The 21,721-nt window shown below is 44.1% G+C and overlaps 1 protein-coding gene across 4 annotated transcripts in view; it reads left to right on the forward strand.

Annotated features, from left to right (window-relative positions):
* Msra (methionine sulfoxide reductase A) overlaps positions 1-21,721 on the forward strand; it is a 244,881-nt gene that overhangs the window by 138,542 nt on the left and 84,618 nt on the right. For all 4 annotated transcript variants that reach the window (XM_090353685.1, XM_090353684.1, XM_090353687.1 and 1 more), the window contains one exon: positions 18,809-18,913. In XM_090353685.1, coding sequence (XP_090209811.1) covers positions 18,809-18,913 — 105 coding nt within the window. The remainder of the gene's footprint in view (positions 1-18,808; positions 18,914-21,721) is intronic.

Raw genomic sequence — 21,721 nt, forward strand, 5'->3', positions numbered from 1 at the left:
GGAGCTGCAAGTGGCATGGGAACCATGGGGTCATAATCTGACAGGTGACGATGGCAGTCTCCTTAGACATGCTTAGCACCAGAAGAGATGGTTTGCCTTCCTGCCTTCTTTCCTTCTTTCCTTCCTTCCTTCTTTCCTTCCTTCCTTCCTTCCTTCCTTCCTTCCTTCCTTCCTTCCTTCCTTCCTTCCTTCTTTCCTTCCTTTCTTCCTCTCTCTCTCTCTCTCTCTCTCTTTCTCTCTCTCTCTCTCTCTCTCTCTCTCTCTCTCTCTCTCTCTCTCTCTCTCTCTCTCTCTCTCTCTCTCTCTCTCTTTCTCTCTTTCTTTCTTTCTTTCCAAAAGGTAAAGGAGGATCTCTCTTCTGTTTTCTCTTTCCCACCATCTTGGGTATCTTTTGGAGTCTCCAGGGTTCCGGCCTTGGTGGATGGGGCAATGATGAAAGCCTGCCCCAAGAGTCTCCATGCGCCACTCATCTCCGCATGGTGAATGAATGAACGTGGTAGTGGTGAAGATAGGGAAGTGTGAGCGTGGTTCACAAGTGATGGTCCCAGGTGGTTGATGGGCTCTGTGGGGAGATCTCGGGGAGGTGTCCCTGCCTTTGGGGCACACGTTCCTGACTCAGAGGCTTGGGTCCATCGTCCCCTGCATGTGCACAGGTTCTGCTATTTGAGCACCATTCTTTAGAGTGGCATGGCCAGTTTCTGTCTCCTACTGGATCAAATACTTCTAATCCAAAGTAAATTGTATAAGATTGCTATTTTAGTAATAAAAAGGCTATTAATATTAATAGTTGTGCATAGTACTTAGAAAGCATGATATATTCTGCTGGCTATTAAGTGATGTTTAATACTTTGCCATCAGTGACACCATGTATGCTAATGAGCTCTGTGGTCCTTCGTGTCTTTTGTTGTCGATCCTAAGTGCTGATGGCTCGGGTTCTCAAGGGAACAGTCTCCTTATGAACCAGCTCGTGTTTGGCCTGCAGTATCACCTCCCATAATGCCAAAACTGGCACACAAGTGGGAGGCTCTTAATATTTTCAGATGCATGTCTTAAAGTCCCCTGCTTTAAATTATAGATGAAGACCATGCGTCTCATAATTAGGAAATGCTAAATGATTGGATCTTAATCACAGAGTCTTTGACAGAACTAGCACTTGCACTCGACGGCTTGTCTTTTCCCCTGATGGCACGGTTGCCTTTGACTTGTTAAGGATGTCAGTGTGATTTGAAAGCAGGTTTTCTTGCTCTAGGCTTTTGCATGTGTGTCATCCGGTTTCATTGGAAGAAACACCAAATTTGGAACAGGACCTGATTTTAAATTCAGCTATGCCATTCACAGGCATGTGACCTTGGCACAGCCATTTAATTTTTTGTAATTTTATTTGCTTCCTATAACATATTTTTTTAACAAAACGCTTGCTTCACGTCACTGATTTGAGAGTTTAATGAGATCCAATATGTAGTTATTTAGAATACTTTTGGCTGCAAGCAACAGAAATCTCAACTAACAGTGGTTTATATAATTAGACTTTAAGAAGTTCCAAGTTATTTAATGCAGTATTTCAAAAAATACCATAAGAACTCAGTGTCCATCTTTCTAGTACCCATCCCCAGCATTGGCAGCATCCTTCAGTGGTGCTCCATCCAGTTCTCCATCTCAGCATCCACTGAAAAGAAGAGGGGGTTCATGCATCATGTTTGTGCCTTTTTTTGAGAAGATCAAGAGTTTTCTAGAAGTTTCCCAAAAGGCATCTTTTTTTTTTAAGGTAGTAGCCAGAATTGTCACACATTGCTGTATCTCAGATGATCTCTGAAGAAAGGGATGCACTTACCAGTAAGGAAACAACCAAGACTACTGGGCGTCACTATCCACCGCCAAGATGAACTGGACTTCTGCAAGCAGCGGGCGTGTGGGAGGTGGGGAGCTGCTGGATGTCAGCCAGCCATGTGGACCAAACCCTGTGCCCGTGCGTGGCCGACCACCCGGCATGGTGATGTAAGTCTGGGTTTGGATGACCATATTTAAGTGGATGGCCATTGGCTGCTATCCAGAGGCCCAGATGTGCAGCTTCCCTGCAGCTTTCCCTGTATCCACACACAAACCCATGCTCGCAGGTTTTCACCCTGTATCCTTTGAAGGCATGTGACTAAAAATGTCTTCATTTAAAAAAGAAAAGCTTAAAAATAAGACCGGATTTTGATACTTAAAACATCCATTTAGGTAAAAGGTACTTTTCTGAGATTTTGCAAGAATAATTAACTGTGTAGACATTTTATCCAATGACAATATAAAAGTTAAAATAAAATAAGAACAAATTAAATCAAAAACCTTTGTCATAACTGATGCTGGCTCACAAGAACACTGCTACCAGGTAGTGATTTAATTTACCTCACTAACTTTGAACTCTTGATTGAAAGATATGGTTTGCTGTGGGGACTCAGAAACTTAAAAAAAAAAAAGGTTTCTAAACATATTTTCACTTTCTGAAGGAAACCAGGACAAAGCTCATGACTTTGTCTTGCTATAAAAATGACTGGAAAATCAACCCTATAAATCAAATTAAATCTTCTTTGTCAGTAGTTCCTATCAGTAAGGAATAAATTATGTTTACTGGCAAAACACACACAGGGATATTCTTTCATCATCTCTTGAATGTCATTCTACACCCTTGTCCCAGCGGGCACCATGAGGGGACAGAGGTGTAAGCGATGTAACTATTATAATTCAAGCTGATTGTTATCTAGAAGAGCAAAAATCATTCTAATTTGAGGTAGACAGTGTTCCCAGGCCTCCAGCAGATCTGATAGAGAAAAGGCACTGAGGATTTTCAGGTGCTTGGTGGTTCATGGCTGGACGTGGGAGCTGGGTAGATGGGAGTGGCGGGGAATGGGGTGAGGCCAGGCCCAGACCTCAGGCATTTGTGAGAAAATGTTTGGCATGAGGAGAAGCAATGGAAAGATTGGCAGGAAAGGCAGATCAGGCTGAACCCGTTGTACAGCGCACCTCTACTGGGGTTGAATAATCCCTTCCTATACACAATTAAATGCGTTTAAAAATAGTTCAAAACGGTAATAGAAATGCATCAGTTCCCTTCTCCAGGTTTCTCCAGGAACCCCAGTTGGTCCAGAATTCAACATTTGATAAATGTCTGGCTGCTACACAGAAAGCTCAGATCTTAGCTGCTTGGGGTTCAAAGGCAGAATGTGGGCCAGCAGAGCCCTTAAGAAGAGGGGAGTGGGCTGGGCTCTCTCCAACTGGCCCACACTGAGTCTTCTGCCCAGGTGCATGGGAACCGGGAGCTACTGTGGGACACATCTCTCCAGCTTAACTAAAGGAACTGAGGCCGCAGAGGGTCTACAGAGCCTGGCAAGCAGACCCCTTTATGGAATTTCTATCTGTCCTCGTCTCTCCACTCCGCTGCCAGTAGCTGCTTCACCCCTTGCTTCTGGGGGTAGGCAGCCAGAAAGCGAATGAAACTAGGTGTTCTGTGCAGCAGACTTAGCAGACCCTTGCCGTCTTCCACAGCAATGGAGGCTCTGCTACCTGCATGGAGCCTCTAGACCCCTTGTGTGGGATGTTCTGGGAAGCTGAGAATGGTTGAGAGCAGCCCTAAACCAGGGGTTGAAGGCCTCATTCTCTGCACATAAGCCCTCCGGTGCCCTGAAGGAGTCATCTAGGGAGGCATTGGGAGCTCCCCCTGTGCTTGTTGCTGTGTCATTTCTAAAAGGGACAATGGCTAAGGCCACGGGAGGAGCTGCCTGAAGCATGGGAGGGAGTAGTCAGATTATATCTAGTGGGCTTCCAGGTATCAACAGCAAACATTTGTCTTCTGGAGCTGGATTGTCAGTGGAGAGCCACCCCGGGCTCTCCCTAGAGGCCCACTTGGAGAGACAGAGGAAGCCTCTGCGAAAGCCTGTGTAGAGGCCTGCTGGATGCCGACAGGGGAGGAAGTGAGCAGCCAGAGAGGCCTTCCTACCTCAAGGGAGCAGTTTAGGGGAGGACACCCCTCCCAGAATTACCCAAGGGGAGTGAAGAAGCCTTCATGGCGCATCTCGCATATTCTGTGGGAAACCCTGTATCAGATGTGAGGGTCTGCACAGCCTGCCATGCCATTACAATAGACCAGGAGGCTTCAAGAGCAGACATTTACTTCCTCACAGTTCTGGAGGCTGGAAGCCCAGGATCAAGATGCCTCCAGGATGGTTTCTTCTGAGGGCCTGTACTTGTGGCTGCCATCTTCTCTTCCCCAGATATCTGCACGATCACATATGTGGATGTGCTCCCTAACCCCCTTTTCCTATAATAGCCGATTGGCCTAGGGCCTAACGTAATGATTTCATTTAACTCAATTGGGGAGGGGCTTCAGTATGTGAATCTGGGGTGGGATGGGTGGGATGGGCGGTAATACAAGCTTGCAAGGGTCCCTCTCCATGTTGTAGGGGCTCCTGCTCAGATGTCTCCTCTGCCCTTAGGCCCCACCTTGGAAAGGCCAAAGGCGGCAAGGAAGCCAAACACATGCCACAGGAGCTGCTGGCCTCCACAGCCACCAGCAGTCAGAGTCCCACATCCCACTGGATTCGATCCAGTCCTCACAAAGGTCTGTCTCAGAAGGCAATCATATTCTAACTTCCTGGCAAATACTTTCCAAGGCTGTGTTAAATTTTGTTATTTACAAGTTTCTGAAGGGTGGATTTTAATCATGGGGGAGGCTTCAGTCATGGCCTTTGTGACTTCTAAAATTACTTTTTTGTGTGTGTACTGTATGAGGTTTGAACTCAGGACTCTAAGATGGTCAGGAAAGTACCATACCAATTGAGTCCCCTCCTCCCCCTTCTCTCTTTCTTTAGTTTACTTTTTATAGGAAAGGACTTAAGTTTGCCTGAGACCAGCCTTGGACTGTAGTCCTCTTAACCTTGCCTCGTCATAGCTGGAATTGCAGGTGAGAACCGCCTCACCTGGCCCCCTTGTCATGAGACTGATGGTTTTTAGATCTCGCTTGGTCTGGTAAAACTGAAGAAAGCATAGTGGACTCATGTGTAGCTATATATTTGTATGTATAATTAAGTGCCCAGATGAGGTGGTAGGAATAACTTATTCCTAAGATGAAAAATATAGGTTATGCAATAGTAGATTTTTAAAAAAGAATAGAAGATAATCCAGTGATAGAACAGGTGCTTGGTTTTAGAGGAAAATTAGATAGTTGATCCATGAAATCCATGAAAGGGAGATAGTGAATTAAAGTCACTGGGGCACTAGGACTTTACCCACAGCAGAGAAGCCTTTGGCATGGTCCTCTCCTGTGGCATCCTTTTGCCTTTGTCCCCAAGGTTACCATGATCTGAAAGTCACATTTCATCTTCTCTTGCTTTGTTTTTCAATTTTCCCACATTTATGTTATCCCAAAACATATTAGTTCTATCTCTGTGGATCATTTTATAAGTGGTACCATACTATATTTACCTTTCATGAATTTTTTTTCACTTAACATTTTGTTTCTGAGATCCATTGTTCCTGGCCTGAGTAGGGGTAGTTCAGTGGCTTTTGCCCTTGCTGATGGCCTGTTCTGGTATGGCCCTGCAGCCATACCAGATGTTGCTTATAGGGTGACATCGGATTACTTCCATGTTTTCTTGTTTCTGTCTCCTTGCCTGTGTCTGCCGGTCCCCAGGGGCAAGTGTATTTCTAGGCGCATGGATTGTGGAGTTGTAGAGAATCTTCAGCTTTTGATTTCTTAGGTAGAATGTTCCCACTACAATATAACATTTGTTTTGCTGATTGTGTGGTTTCAAATGCCATTTCACTGCAGCTTTAATTTGCATTCTGTTGATTAGTAATAATTTTCATGAATTTGTTGGCCCTTTGTGTTTTATTGCTGTGAAATTCCTATTTATATCTGTCCCTAATTATTCAATAGAGATCTTTCTATTCTCTTTGATTTAAAATATTCTTTATGTATTCTGGATGCTAATTCCTTGACAACTTTATGTATAAGAAACGTTTGTCTTATCTTCAGTGGTTTTCCTTTAATATTTTCTTTTTTTGTGTCTTCTGATGAGCAAAAGTTCTCAATGTTAAATAGCTGAATTTATTGATGATTTTTGCATTTTATGCCTTACCTAAAAGTATTTCTCTGAGTATCATAATATATTCCCTTCTGTTGGCTACTAAAAGACAAAAAGAATTTTCCTTTTATCTAACGACGTAGGCATGTGTGTCATGCATGACTCAGGGCATTGGGTTCTCACTTTACTTTTCCAGTCAAGTCTGGAGCTACTCCTCCACTTTGGTCCTTTTGCTGGTTCATTGGACAGCAGAGTCTTCAGTTCATCTGAACAGCCTGCCTCCAAATCAGGATCCTTAGACCTCATGCATACACACACACACACATACATAGCTAGCTAGCTAACTGCACCAAACAGGAATCTTAACTATTAGCTGTTAACTGCCTGTTTGATAAGGGAAATCTTTTCAATGAGATTTTTTGGGAAAGTCTTGTCCATTCTTAGCTGTTTGCTTTTTCCTAGTCATTTTAGTTTGCTTTGTGAAACATTCATGGTCATGATTTTGATTATACTTGGGGAAGAAACCTAAACTGCATAAAGCTGAATTTAGTTTGCTATGAATTTGCTTTATTAGCTTACAGCTTGGCTCATGCATGAAATTGGCCTACAATTTCCCTTTTTATACTTGTCTTGTCTGATTTTCTCTTTGCCTTTTCTTTCTTGCTTGCTTGCTTTTTTTTTCTTCCTTCCTTCCTTCTTTCTTTTTTGTCATTTGTGGGGCTTGAACTCAGGGCCTAGGCACTGTCCCTGAGCCTCTTTGTGTTCAAGGCTAGCACTTTACTACTTGAGTCACAGTGCCACTTCCAGTTTTTGAGTCATTAATTGGAGGTAAGAGTCTCACAGGGACTTTTCTGCCTAGACTGGCTTTGAACTACAATCCTCAGAGCTCAGTCTCCTGAGCTAGGAGCAAGGCACTGACACCTGACTTGATTTTCATACTGAATTATACCAGTCTTATAGAATAAGTTGGAATGGTTACTTCTTTCTATTATTTTAAAGAGTTTGTGTAGTGGTAAAACTTTTAAAATTGAGTCTGAATAATTACAAACCGTTGAACGGTGCACTTTACATAGGTGAATTGTACAGTCGGTGACACTTATCTCAAACGTGTTATTTGACGGAGGAGGGGAAATATTTCATATTGAAAACACCAATAGATTAAAATAACTGCACCCTGCTTTATTTCAATTTGTCTGTGTTGGTCTTTGCTGTCTCCCGCTCCCTTCACTTTTCCTCTTTCTGCCTCCCAACTCGAAAATGTTGAACAGAAGTTTAACCCTATTTATTTTATTCCATTAATGGAGAAAGCAGACATCCAGCAGGGACTCCGAGGTGATCACGTGGCAGCAGCGGACAGTGTGCTGGCCCTTGGTCCCTGCTTCACAAGGCTGGGTCCTGAAACAATACAAGTACAGCAAATGTGGAAGCAAGCACGCTGGATAAAACCCGCCTTGGCAGAGTGCTAGCCTTCAGAAACAGTCTTTAAGAGATGATTTCTAGCATGTGCTGTAGGGAAAATGGTATCAAAGCTGCACAATGACTGCGCTCTGGAGTGGCTCCTCTGTGGGAATCCTACTTTATTCTCTGTGCCAGAAACCTTGACCCACCCTGTCTGTGAAGTGGGAGCCTGTTCTGTAGAGGGTCGCCGACCAGGACTGTGGCCATTATTGAGCTGGGATCCAAACATCTGAAGCTCATCATCAAGCACAATAGTGAAGGTTTCTTAGCCACGTTTCTAATTATATTTTCCCTGCTTTTTAGATAAAGGGACAAAGGAATAGGAGACTTACTTTTCAGGGTTGTCAGGCTGCTGTGAAGAGTTCTAGGTGAGGGAGGGGATGGCTATCTGCTCCGTCTCCATGCCAGGAGCTGCCGACTCCCCCAGCCTTCTCTGTGTACAATGGCATACAGGGGTCACGGGGGGCACTGGAGACGGAGCCATTCATTTGTCCTTACTAATGAATAGCAATAATTGATCATTTGTACTAATCAAAAACCTTTCATCCGCAAAACCCAACAAGCTTTGCAAACATTATCCTCTCGCCAACCTCTGCCACAAGTATCTGGGGAAGAATGCTTGCCCTCTAATTTACAGAAAGGCCAAGATGGAGAATACAGCTCAGAAATTGTTACTGGTTTATCTGCAGCTGGAAATCCACAGTTTGAAAGTCACTGCAACCTGATTTTCATTAGCTATTTCGGTACTTGAGGAATGTAATTTATGCCAACCTCTGTAATAGATATTTGATACAGCAAAAACAAAACAAAACCTCCATTCATTTATCCAGATGTTTCTAGCATTAGCAAACCTAGTGGAGCTTGTGAACACAAGCCGGTATAATTGCCGTTTTGAGGGTGAGTGTCCGTTCTCCGCCTCCCCCGAGTTCAGGTACTGTCCTGAGACAGAGCAGTCAGGGCAATACCAGGCTGGATGTGAAGCTGCCATTTCCTCTGATTAGAGAGTAAGAGGTTGCTTGTGTAATCTGTGCTCCTCCCTCCACGCTCTGTCCATCAAAGAGACATCTTGAACCTTTTGGTAGCGTGATCTTACAGTGTGGTCTGCAAGCCCAGTGCATTCCACAGGAGCAGTGCTGGACTCTACCTGAAAGAATCTTCCCCTTAAATCCAAATCTTATCCTCGACAGACTGCAGAAAGGCAAAGCTGCATCATCTACACATACCTGTGTACACACACACACACACACACACACACACACACACACACACACACACACAGCATTCTTACATGGTTCCACTAAACTACCAATGTAAGAGAGACATTCTCTGAGATTCTAGCAACATACAGTAAATCTTACACTTTCTCATGGGAAATTTCTAAAGTAACATCATTTATTTATTTATTTATTTATTTTTGCCAGTCCTGGGCTTGAGCTCAGGGCCTGAGCACTGTCCTTGGACTTTCTCAAGGCTAGAGCTCTACCACTTGAGCCGCAGCACCACTTCTGGGTTTTTTTCTATATGTGGTACCGAGGAATCAAACCCGGGTCTTCATGCATGCTAGGCAAGCACTTTAACCACTAGGCCAAACTCCCGGTCCAGTAACATAATTTATTTATTTATTTTTGTCACTTGTGAGGCTTGAACTTGGGGCCTGAGTGCTGTCCCTGAGTTTTTTTGCTGAAGACTATTACTCTGCCACTTAGAGCCACAGGTCATTTCTGGCTTTCTGGTGGTTAACTGAAGACAAGAGTCTCACAGACTTCCCTGCCCAGGCTGGCTTTGAACCACAATCCTCTGATCTAAACCTTCTGAGCTAGGATTATAGGCATAAGCCACCAGAGTCTGGCTTATTTTATTGAATTTTTTAAGCAGTTCATTTAATTTGGTAATACTGGGGTTTGAACTTGGGGCCATGTATTTGGTAGATAAACACTTGAGCTATGCCTCTAGCCCTTTTAGCTTTTATTTCTTCACAAGGTCTCCTTTTGCCCAGGCTGACATGGACCAGATCTTCCTATGTGACTTGTATGGCTGAGATTTCAGGCATGGACAGTCTTTTTCTTTGTTATTTTCGGTCCTGGGACTTGAACTCAGGGCCTGGGCACTGTCCCTGAGCCTCTTCGTACTCAAGGCTAGTGCCCTACCACTTGAGCCACAGTGGCCTTTCTGGCTCTTTCTGTGTACTGAGGAAATCTAACCCAGGGCTTCATGACTGCAAGGCGAGCACTCTATCACTGAGCCATTTTCTCAGCCCCCATGCCCAGCATTCTTCTTCGAGGAGATGAGTGTCTGGGAAACTTCTAGACTGGCCTGAAGCCATGATCCTCCTGATTTCCGCTTTCTGAGTAGCAAGGATAAGAGATATGAGCCAATGAGCCTTGTTCAAGTCATTAGGTTTGAGTAGAAAAAAGGTTTATTACTTTCTCAACTTTTATTTCTTCTACATGTAATTTGCGAGATAAAGTGCACTTTGTCTAAACAAGTTTGGAAATGAACACATCTAACTTTGCAGATGTACCCTCAACTAAGGGGCTGCTGGTGCTGGCACAGAGCCGCGGTGCTGGGGCATCTCAGACCCAGGCTGCAGAGGGAAGGCATGGAGCAGCTCACAGGCCCACCACACCCAGTCTGTGATTCTCCTTCTCCGTGTCATGAGATCCGTATTCTCATCTTTGAAACTCATTACTCCCAGCTCTGAGGGATACCTTACTCTCATTTCCCAGTGCCCACCTAGTAACTTCCTCTGTCCTTCTATTCCAAACTTCCGTCCCTGTCCCATGCGCCTGGTCCACGTGAGCTCCCTGTGAGCATATCCCACTCACCTCCCACCACTGGCCTGACTCAAGGCTCGCTTTCTTTAACACTGTGCCCTGTCAAGCAGAGACAGGATGAAGGAGCACTTTATAGTTAACACAACCTCTGTGTGTGTGCACATTATGTGTGCATGCGTGTGTGTGTGTGTGTGTGATCCTTACAGTGTGCTTTTCTGACATTTTTATTACAACTGCTATATGGATGAGGGATCTAAGGCTCAGAGAAGTTGAAAGATATATCTGAGTCAAATATTCTGACTTCAGTGCCAATGTTCTTGGCACAGTTTCTCAGCCCACCATTGTTGACACCGTTTGCTGTGTTCCTCAGGGCATGTCTTTGGGCTACTAAATTAATCACTGGCTGTCATCAAAGGCCTACTAATGGGGCACAAAAATAACCCTCCCAATATCAATCTAATTACAACCGGTTTTAGATCTGTAAGAAGCTATTTGATGACAATAACTTGGATATTTATGGGGAGAAAACATGAGATTATAAAATCAAAGGCTCAGTGTTGGGTTCTGCCAATGAGTTTCCTTGGTAGAGGAAGAAATTCCACCAAGCTGACCTGTCCCATTAGTTTACATTTCCTGTTGGACACTTTCAGTGACAGATAAAACAAAAAAAAGGCAAGATAAAATGACAATATAGACACTCCTCAAATCCTGTAATGAACTCCACAGGGCATCCAATTTTGATGTATTAGGATTTTTTTTTATAATGAGTACATTGCTGGAAATCACATTTTGAATGGGCAGGCACTAGAGATGAAGCTGAGCTGACATCTTACCTCTTTGTAGTTAATTAGCATGAGAAAAGTAGTGTTTTGAATCTCTGTGGGAAAAGTGATATTAGTCACCCAGCCTTCCTTCAGACACCTGGATCTTCCTGTGGGCTTTTGATTTGACTTGGTGGTTTAGACAAACCTGGCTAACAGGGAAAGAATGAATATTATGGTAGCTCACTTCTCCTCACCACATGGCTTGTAGGATAAATATATTAGCAGAGCAGATATTTCTACGTTGAAGAGAAGATCCTTACATGGATGTAGACCATAGGGAAAGTATATAGGACAAGTTAGTTGTTGTCATTGTATTGATATTTGTCACCATTGAATCCCCAATATTTGGTAGTATGTGAAGCTTAGTAAACATTACAAATCAATGAGAAATATCATGACAACCTATACAGTTAACTATTACCATTGACTTAGCTTGTCTAGTATTTCTTCTTGGGTAGCAGGCTGTACCCATTTGAAGTTATTTAGTGAGGATCACATAGAACTCAGAGGTTAAGGGAAGAGAAAGCAGGAGCTGTGTGTGTATGTGGTGTGTGTGGTGTGTGTGGTGTGTGTGGTGTGTGTGTGTGTGCTCGTGTGTGGTTCTGCTGAAGGATTGATTAGGCAAGGAAGCTGTCCACAGTCTGTCTAGATGCTGTGTGTGTGGAGGCAGAGAAAGCCCATGCAGTCCACCTTCGGGTTCATGTGAACTTCTTTATGTCATGTTGCCGTCCATTGCTGGGGAGTTGCAGAGGAGCCATTGTCGGGGCTCCTTCGCCCCTTCTGGGTGAGGAATTCTGTCATGAACAGAGCGAGGCATACTGGGTCACCTAGACTACACTGCCCCCTGAGAGACCGCTCCTCTGAGGATCCCAGACACAGAAACTTTCCAGGAGTGGACAGGGCAAGGCCCGGACTGCAAGTGATTGGAGGGAGACAGTGTAGGCTGGGACAAGAGGTTCTGGAACCAGGAGGAGCCTGGATCCAGGAGGGTTGGGGAAGTGCAGCTGGAACCATGGGGATGCTAGAGGGCTCTGGGGACCCTGGGCAAAGGCTGGGGAGGAAGGAAGGTGCCATGTTGTCAGAGTCCTCTCTGTTCTTGTTATCTTGGCTAGGCTTGAGTCTGATCTCCCTCACTTAAATTTCACTTGGGATAAAATCTCTTTCTTCTTTTTCTTTGATTTCTCCTCACAAAGCAAAAGTGAAAACAATAATATAATGCATCTCAGGGTGCTTCAAGGACCAGCTTGGCCGTACATATCGGGAGCTTAGAGCAGTGCCTGCTGGGTATTGGGTCTATAGGGGAACTGAGTGCTGTCATCCAGCCTCGCTGAGTGTTGGGGCGCTTCGACGTCCCTGTCCCCCCCCCCCGCCTTCCTCCTCTCTCCCATCTCACATACCTCACTGCGTCCAGGGTGAATAGTCTTCCTGGTGTCTCCTCCCACTGCCCTCCATGCCTGCTTCCCTTCCCTTCCCCTTTCCGTTTCCTTCCTTCCTTCCTTCCTTCCTTCCTTCCTTCCTTCCTTCCTTCCTTCCTTCCTTCCTTTCTTCTTCTCCCTCCCTTGAAGACTTGGAGCTCCATGACCTTCCTTCTGGTCATGGATGCTGTAAAATATTTGTGACAGCCTGGCTGTCGATTACCACAGAGGAAAGAAGAGCTGACACTGAGGCTTCTTAGGGAATTTGTAAACTCACTGTGAATTACTGGGTTTCAAACTTCTGTGCTTATTAAGAATCACTTTGGAGGAAGAGTTTGGCCTAGTGGTAGAGTGCTTGCCTTGCATGCACGAAGTCCCAGGTTTGATTCCTTTGTACCACATTCATAGAAAAAGCTGGAAGTGATGGAAGTGGCTCAAGTGGTATAGCTCTAGCCTTAAGAAAGCCCAAGGACAGTGGTCAGGCCCTGAGTTCAAGGCCCAAGACTGGAAAAAAAAATAGAATCACTTTGGGCTGTGTACCAGTGGCTCATGGGTTACCATTTGATGTCAGGCTGGGGAAGAAAAGACTGTGGGACATTTATCTCTGATTAAGCACTAAAACACTAGAAGTAGAGCTGTGGCTCAAGTGGTGAAGTGCTAGCCTTGAGCAAAAAAGAGCTCAAGAACTTCCTCTAGGCCCTGGACTGGTGCCTGCATACATAGACACACACACAATCACTTGGGGCCTCTTGTAAGAATACAGATTTATGAAATAACAGCAGTGGTATTAACCACAGCAATGCCAGTTGCACTATCAATAAAGCTAGTGCTGAATGAGTTCTTTTACATGTGATATATCAGTCTACTCTCACTGCTTCCCATGGGATTACTGTGCTCGCTAGAACAGCCCCCAGTGATAAACATTAGTGACATCCCCATGTTGCAGATATGAAAGCCAAAGCCAAGGGAGAAAAGCCTGCACAACTTCTAAGTGGCCAGGACACCCACTGGGCACTCAGGCTCCCCTGCCAAGCTCCCTCACATTTCTTCACTCTGACTAGCACCCACTGATCTGTGCCAAGACCGTGCCCAGTATTTTTTCTCAATAGTTTTGTCTTTGAAGGAGTGGCTGCCCCCAGCTGGCCCTCTGCCTTTGTCGTCCATCCTGGATTTTTGGATCTAGGCAGAGCAAGGGGCTCAGGGAGGATTGCATCTTTTCTCTTTTTCCTCTCAAGATATTTTCGTACAGCAGTGTCGAAGCGCCTGTAATGCCGCTGTGAATTGTTAACAAGCACATTTGCACATCACATCTACCATGCTATTTGCACGATACAATGTGAAGATGCAGCCTGAAATATTTTTAAGATACAGCCTTTTATCTCCAGAAGGACAAAACACTGTTTGCAGATTGGCCTCTGGAATGAAATTAGCCTGGCATGTCGGCTCATTCCTGCAAAGCACGGGCATTTCCATAAGTGCTTCTCAGTCCCTTAATCCTTTTGATCATTTGCACTGTGTATTTTTACACAGGTTCTTTTACTTTGGAGAAATAAAGTAAAGAAACAGAAAGGTGAGTTTGACAAGGGCACCACTGCACTGTTTGTCAATGCAAATGGAGCTTGAACTTGAATGATAGCAGTTTCTCTTGAACAGCCAGGCTTCTTTAAACCTCTCAGCCAATACTGTCTGGGTGATAATTTTAGGAGTGGTTGCCACTGAATGGCTCTTTTTGGAACCCATATTGCTGTCACTAAAAAAGAGCCAAATCCTGTAAACTATTTGGGACAGCCTGAGTATCAGTGACCACATAGCTGTGATTTCTTATCTGGGAACTGGCTGTGACATTGGTTCTTTCTTGGTGGCTTCAAGTGGGCCATAGCTGGAGCACAAACTCTATCTCTGACTGAAACCGGGTTTTACAACTTACTAGTCATGGGAGGGTGGAAAAAACTTGTTTTCCTCATCTATGGAATATAGAAATATTTGTGGCCTGTGCTCATAAAAGCATTTTGATAGCAGATAAAGGGGTAGAGGCAACTTAAGTGTGCACTGGTGGATGAATGGATATGCACACTTTAGCAGGACACGTGCACGCGCCTGCACACACACACACACACACACACACACACACACACACACACACACACACACAGAGGAAATCTTACATACAGTACAACATGGAGGTAAAACATACTATCCAGAAGACTATATGCTCTGTATGATTCCACTTATCAGAGATCCCTCATGCAAATTCCTGGAGACAGAAAGTAGAGTGGGATTGCCAGTGACTAAGGAGAGAAGATGGTGGTGGGGCAGGAGTTGGTGTTCAATGAGCAGAGTCTGTTGTCTAAGATGAAGAGTTCTGGAGAGGGTTGTGGTGATGTTGTACCCCAGTGGATGAACTTAACAACCCTGAACTCTACACTTTAATCAGGTAACGTGAAAGCAGTACATTTTATGTTATGTGTATATTGTCAGGATAGAAGAGAATTAGAAAAAGTTTCAGTGAGCCATAAAAGGCAAGTCGAGAAAGCATTTGCCATCTTTTTGATGTTCAATAAAGTCATTTTTTTTGGTGATGAGGATGTGGTACTCACTTCGTCCTGCAGTGACCCTCTAGTTCACGTCTTCTCTGATGGACCTGGTCTTTTCACAGCACTCCACCACTGGAGTATGATGGATGGATATTTTGCGCATTCATCGTTTTTCTGTAATTTGGGGTTGTGCCTGTGAGATGTTTCTCCAGGTTCAGCCCTTCAAGATGATCAGGCTTTCTGATGACTCTTGCCACATCTACCAGAGCCCTGTCAGAAAGGAGTGAGTAACATAACCCTGGCTCTGGCCAGACAAGGTGCCAGCTTCATTGTCTGCCCAAAAACACCATTAGCCATCTAAACTATTGCTATTAGAAAACACAATCAATAAGAGAAGGTATATGAGTCTTTATTTTTGGTGTGTGTTCCAGAACTGGGGCTTGAACTCAGGGGACTCGCACTTGTTTGGCTGCCTTGCTGAGCTACTAAGCTCAGTGCTTGAGCCATGCTTTGAGCCTTGCTTTTAGTTGTTGTTGGTCGTGGGACTTGAACTCTGGGCCTGGGCGTTGTCCCTGAGCTCTTCAACTCAAGGCTAGCCCTTTACCACTTGAGCCACAGCACCACTTCCCTATTTTTGGTGGTTAATTGGAGACAAGTCTCGCAGACTTTTGTGCTCAGGCTGGCTTTGAACCATGATCCTCAGGTCTCAGCCTCCTGAGTAGCTAGGATAACAGGCGTGAGCCACTGGTGCTGGTCAGTATAAATAGCTTTTGTATAAAGCTATTCTTTTTTTGGTTTTATTTATTTTTTTTTCTTTATGTGATACTGAGGAATCAAACCCAGGTCTTCATGCATGTTAGGCAAGCATTCTACCATGCAGCTACATTCCCAGCCCCAGCCTTGCATTTTGCTTCTAATTTTGGAAATAAAAATCTTAGCCTGAATTGACTTTGAACTTTGGTACTCTGGGTCCCAGGCTCTGAGTAGCTAGGATTCTAGGCATGAATCACATGCACCAAACTACCTCAAAAAATTCAGAGTCTGAATGCTTTTTCAGTTAACACACTCATTTAAACATTTCACACAGCCAAATGAGATTTATAGTGGACCAGATGGGGTTTCATCACAGGATGGTTCTTCCTAATCTGTCATTCCTTTCAAATCTGTTACCAAAAAGTCAACTTACATGCAGCTTAAATAACTATGGTATTTGAATCAAAATTATGTTAACTGACCAGTAATAATAAGCCATTAATATAACCAATTGATATCTCAATGTATAAAAGGCATAAATGTTAGAACAAATAAAATAATAAATTCAACATGAACATTAAAGTTACTTCTACTTAACTAATTTAACCCATTCTAATAAATGAAACAATGGAATCTCATACTCTAGCTATAAGTTACCAAGGATTAAAAACAATGTTACAGTGAGCTGTCATGGAGAGAGAAAAAATTGAGTTGACTTTACTGAATATAAGTTTGCCAGTAGACATCAAGAAATTTTAAACTGTTTATAAATGTTGAGCTAGAAATTCCATTTGTACACCCATGTCTTAAGGCAGTCTCAGAAGTGTGGGAAAATATTTACATCCAAGGATAAAAATAGGACTTAGTCAAATGCCCAATGACAGAGAATAATTGAATATGTAATTGGAAAACCATGTGATGGAATGTTATATAGTTATTTATAAGTAAGATTCCCTAAAAATTTCAGTGGTGTGGTGAAATACCATATACTGTTTAGCAAGAAAAGCATGGGCACACATTTATGCTTCTGTTATACATCTGGAGAAATGTATAAAAATATTCACAGTGTATACTTGCAGGAGTATAGGTGAATTTTAGTCTCTTTTTATACTGTCCCCAGATTTCACACATTCTAGAAGGGTCATATTACTTGACAATATTGTTTCTACAGTCAGAAAGAAATTTATATGTAAAAAGAACTAAAGATAGTGAGTGGATTTCTTTCCTTCATCGAAACATATGTTCTTGATGGCACCTCATTCATTCTTTCTTTGATGTTTAGATCAGAACCCAGGACAAAAAAATCAGAGCTATTTTCCCTCCCAAAACCTATGTGATCTTAGAAAATCTAATTTACTAGCATTGTAGCCTTCTGGTCTGTAAAACTGATTTCTGTATTTTCTGCCTATAGAACTGGGCAGTTTTGGAAGCAAAAATGAGGCCAATATACAGGAAAACACCTCTATAAAGTGAGGTGCACGTTCAGGGATTTCCCCGCATTCTATTGGTGTGTTCTAGTTTTCTGGGAGGACCGTGGGAGCTCTCTGTAAGCTGGTGGTCACAGGAAAGGCTACAGCTCTCAACCAGCTGGCAAGGCCAAGGGCACCCTCTGGGAGGAGCCCTGGGCTGCTCTGCTGTCTTGTGCAGTCAGGATGTGCTTCCCTCCTGGCACCCAAGTATGACAGTGTCCAGAGTGTTTCCTTGAAGTGAAGACCCTTGGAGTGACTGTCCCTCGGCTAAGCTCCATCTCCCTCCAGGCTGCCTCACAGCATGACACCCAAATCAAGTCACGTGGCTGCTTCTTCCACCCTGGCCGGCCCTGGACTAAGACCGGAGGGCCTTCCATAGTTCCCTATCTGAAAATCCAGTGTGGTCAGCCATATCTCCATCTGATATCTCACAGATCCTCTTGCAGGAGCCAAAGGAAAGGCTAGACAACTCAATTCTTTACTGCATACAAGATGACTGGAATGAGATACAAAACAAATTTAAAAGTAATGACGATGATGGGCCGGGAGTTTGGCCTAGTGGTTAAAGTGCTTGCCTAGCATGCACGAAGACCCGGGTTCGATTCCTCGGTACCACATACATAGAAAAAAGCTGGAAGTGGTGCTGAGGCTCAAGTGGTAGAGCTCTAGCTTTGAGAAAGTCCAAGGACAGTGCTCAGGCCCTGAGCTCAAGACCAGGACTGGCCAAAAATAAATAAATAATAACGACGATGTTAGCTTCAAGGAGCCTGCGCTTTACCAGGTTCCACAACAGTATGAGAAAGAAGGTCCTGGATTCCATAGTTGCAAGAAGAACCAAGAATGCCCACTTTCTCAATTGGTGGAGGCTTCAGGACCACCTCTGAGTGTTAAGTCTCCTTGGAGGGGCTCCTGCACAGGCGTTTTCTGCACTGAATGCTGGGCTGCGCAAACACTTCTGGCTCTGCTGGCGTTTGACTCACCCTGGTCTCAGTGTTTCCAGCACAGCAAATGCCATCTCTGCACTGGGTGATTTATCTAACGCAAATGGGTTGTGAGGCTGTTTTAACGGGCTCCTGTCACTGGCACCACCTCATTGTGCAATGGAGTAGAGTCTACTTTGTATAGCAAGGGGTGATGGTAAAAAATAAATTGGCTTGATCTCCTTTGCAGTTTCCAGTCTCCTGTGCTATCATAAGTGGGGTCGGTGAGGTTTTATACTAGTGCAATTAGAAAAAAGAAAATACCAATTTGTTTCTCATGCAGTTAGAGAAACATGAGAGCACGAATAAGTTGTCCCATGAGGTTTGCAAGAGGATAACTGGATGTGTTTGTGGAAAAAGTCGGCCACGGGAGCCGAGGCTGAGCCTGGTAGCTGAGGTTCAATTATGCCTCTGCTCTTCCTTCAGAAGAAGGAATTTCAGTTTTTGTCTGTTGGATTTTTTTTTCTTGTCAGAACAAATAATTTGCAATAAATCAATGTTGTCAGTAAATTGTGCTTGTATGTTTTATTTCTTTCAAGAAAAAACTGGCCACGCAGAAGTCGTTCGGGTTGTATACCAGCCAGAAGACATCAGCTTTGAAGAACTGCTCAAGGTCTTCTGGGAGAATCACGACCCGACCCAAGGTAGAGTGATGAGTGAGCCAGTATTTAATTATCTTACTAATTACAGCTGGGATAATTAGTGTTTGAGCTGTATGGAAGAGATGAACCTTGAAATCACACAGGAGCTCAAGAATATGATTGCAGACATTTATTGACGGAGAAGTGGGGGGCTGGGGAGGAAAAGGGGTGAGGGAATAAAGGCCCAGCCACGTTCACGCCCCTCCCCGCTTACAGCTGCCAGGGGTGGGAAAATTCCCACAGAGAAAGACGCCAGACAATGGGGCTCTGCTCACCTTTGATTATTACATTATTCCTCTATAATGCAGTCTTTGTCTATAAAATTAAAGTGTCTCTCCAGCAGCTCTAAAGGTTTTTTTTTTATTTATAGTTCCTTTATTTCCTTGAGTTTAGCCTTTTTCCTCTTTTGACATTATCAAAGGTTTTTTTTTTTAATATATACCTCAGGTGATAGTTATATAATACTTAGGTTATTTAAATATTTCATTTGTCTTCTTTAGAATTTGCTATATGGAAATATTAGTATAGTTGGACTTTAAACAATGATGGCCAGAAATCTTATTTAAATGCGTATACAAGCAAAAAAAAATCTCATGTTGGCAAATATTATAGTAGTCAATAATGAAGCTGTTTCTAGATAACATCCTAACAGCCTGCAAACACTGCTCTGTCACCATGACGATCTGCCACTATGAAGCTTAGGAACCAGAAGGCTCTTCGTCCATGTGGCTCTTGACAAACTCTCTTCCTCTAGCCTCACTTCACCTGAGAGAACTCTTTTTCCTCTAGTATCAGGTCCTGTGTCATAGCTTCAGTGAGCTAACGTATCCTGATGAATAGACACGTCTTTCCCAAATGTATGTTGTATTGTGGTAGATTCTTAACATGACCCCATCAGTACAAGTTGGCAGATCCTAAGATCCATCCAGTGCAAAAGCTGGGAACAGAGTTGCTAGAGTTAGCATCTGACTGGTCCCAGTGGAGGGTTGAGGCAGAGGTCTGGGCCAGGGAAGGGGCTGAAACAGGGTTGTCATGACAACAGTTTGGGCCAGCAATTGCAGTGTGTTCCTGGCAGGAGGAGGGTGTGTGTGTGGGGGGGGGTAATGGGGCAACGTTGGTAGAGGACACGTGTGCCAGGGCACGCTGCCAGGTACTGCTAGATGACCAAGTAGTTTGGAACATGCAGGATATCCACCATCTTGGTTAAGGTGCAGGAAATGTGTAAGAATGTGTATTCTTACAAGGAAACAGTCAAATCCTGATGTGTGGTGGTCAAATGGACCTATTGATAGATGTATAGAAGACTGAAGACCAAAGCGTTCCTGTGCAAACACCAAACTAGCACGTGCGAACATCAGAACACAAAAAAGCAAAATCACAAGTCCAAAAGAACTCTGAAGACAGCGGTTTCTCCTCCCCAGGCATGCTCCAGGTCTACACCATGTCGGCATATGTAATTTCTCTGAGGTTAGAAATCGGAGTGGCAGCAGGCAGTGCTGGAGAGCTGTGCTGCGAGCGAGTCTGGCCGCCTCCTGTCACCTTTCCTAGTATTTCCCAGTGAAACAGAGCCGCGGGCAAGCCAATAGCAGAGAAAGGTGGGCATGGCAAGAGGCATGGCAAGATGGCTGCTATGTTGGAGAACGGACATTCCAGAAGACAGCAGCATATTGGGCTTGGGGCAACCCTAATCAGTGAAGCGGTAGCCTGCCTAGGTTTCTTGCCCCAAATGGGAATAAGTAATGTTTAAAACCACTTTAGGAATGTTCTTGTCTGTGCCATAGCCGTGTGTCAGCCAAAGGACAAAGACTGGTGTGGAAGTTGAGACAACTTGAGCTTGGATGTGAACACGTGCCCAGCAACCTGAAATCAGCATGTCGGAAGAGGCTAGGACCTTATTGACAAACTCACTAGGGATTTGAAGGGGCCACTTCCATCTTAGAAAAGTAATTTTATTGCATTTTGAGGGTGAAGCAGTATCCTAGAATGATGCAATTGTGGGGATTCTCGCTAATGTTGAGGACCTTATAAAGAATTGGAAGCCTCCTTTCAATTGAAGCAGAGCTTCATGGCACAAAGAGAAAACCCTGCACGGTCTCCCTACTTCAGGACACAAGGCAGCTGTCACCATGTTTGTTCTCTAGGACAGCACAAAGTCACAGATGTTGCCTGATATTTGAAGGGAGCAAAGCTGATCAGGGAGATTGGAAAGTGTCGTCAGTTTAGATCTAGGTGGGACCAGAAATCTGGCATTGTACAGTAGTATGTGCCATGAGATAATTCCACTCAGCCATCAGCTCTAGGTGAGGCCATCGAGTACATGGCCGGTAGCTAAAATCACCCTTTATCTCAATCTGCCAGTTACCCGAAAGCCTCCACTTTACCACTGGCTAAGCCAACACATCTAGTATGGACTATCTGTCTTACAGGATAAACACAGCTTCTCAAGGCTTCTGAGGATTGATGGAGCAGGCCCATTTCAGACCACAAGCGGTCCCAGGGTCCCGCCGTCCCCTGGGAACATGGCAGGGCCCAAGAATGAGGAGATTCGAGTTATGACCCAAGTTTGGAGCCTTCCTAGCTTCAAGATGCTGACCACCACACTTACTCAACCTCAAATTCTGTCTTTCTTATTTGTAAAGAAATAATATCTGCAATGTCTTCCTTATAGCCTAGCATAGGAAGTTAATGAGATAATACAGCTGAGAAGGTACCCAGTTCCAAGTGCCAGGAAAGTTTGGTTTTGTAGTCATATTGCTCAGAATTTCTTTCTGTGGGAAAATACTGTGCCTTTTGGCTATAGAAGTTTGGCTT

This window comes from Megascapheus bottae, chromosome 20 (genome assembly GCF_031878675.1).
Source record: "Megascapheus bottae isolate mThoBot1 chromosome 20, mThoBot2.hap1, whole genome shotgun sequence".
NCBI lineage: Eukaryota > Metazoa > Chordata > Mammalia > Rodentia > Geomyidae > Megascapheus > Megascapheus bottae.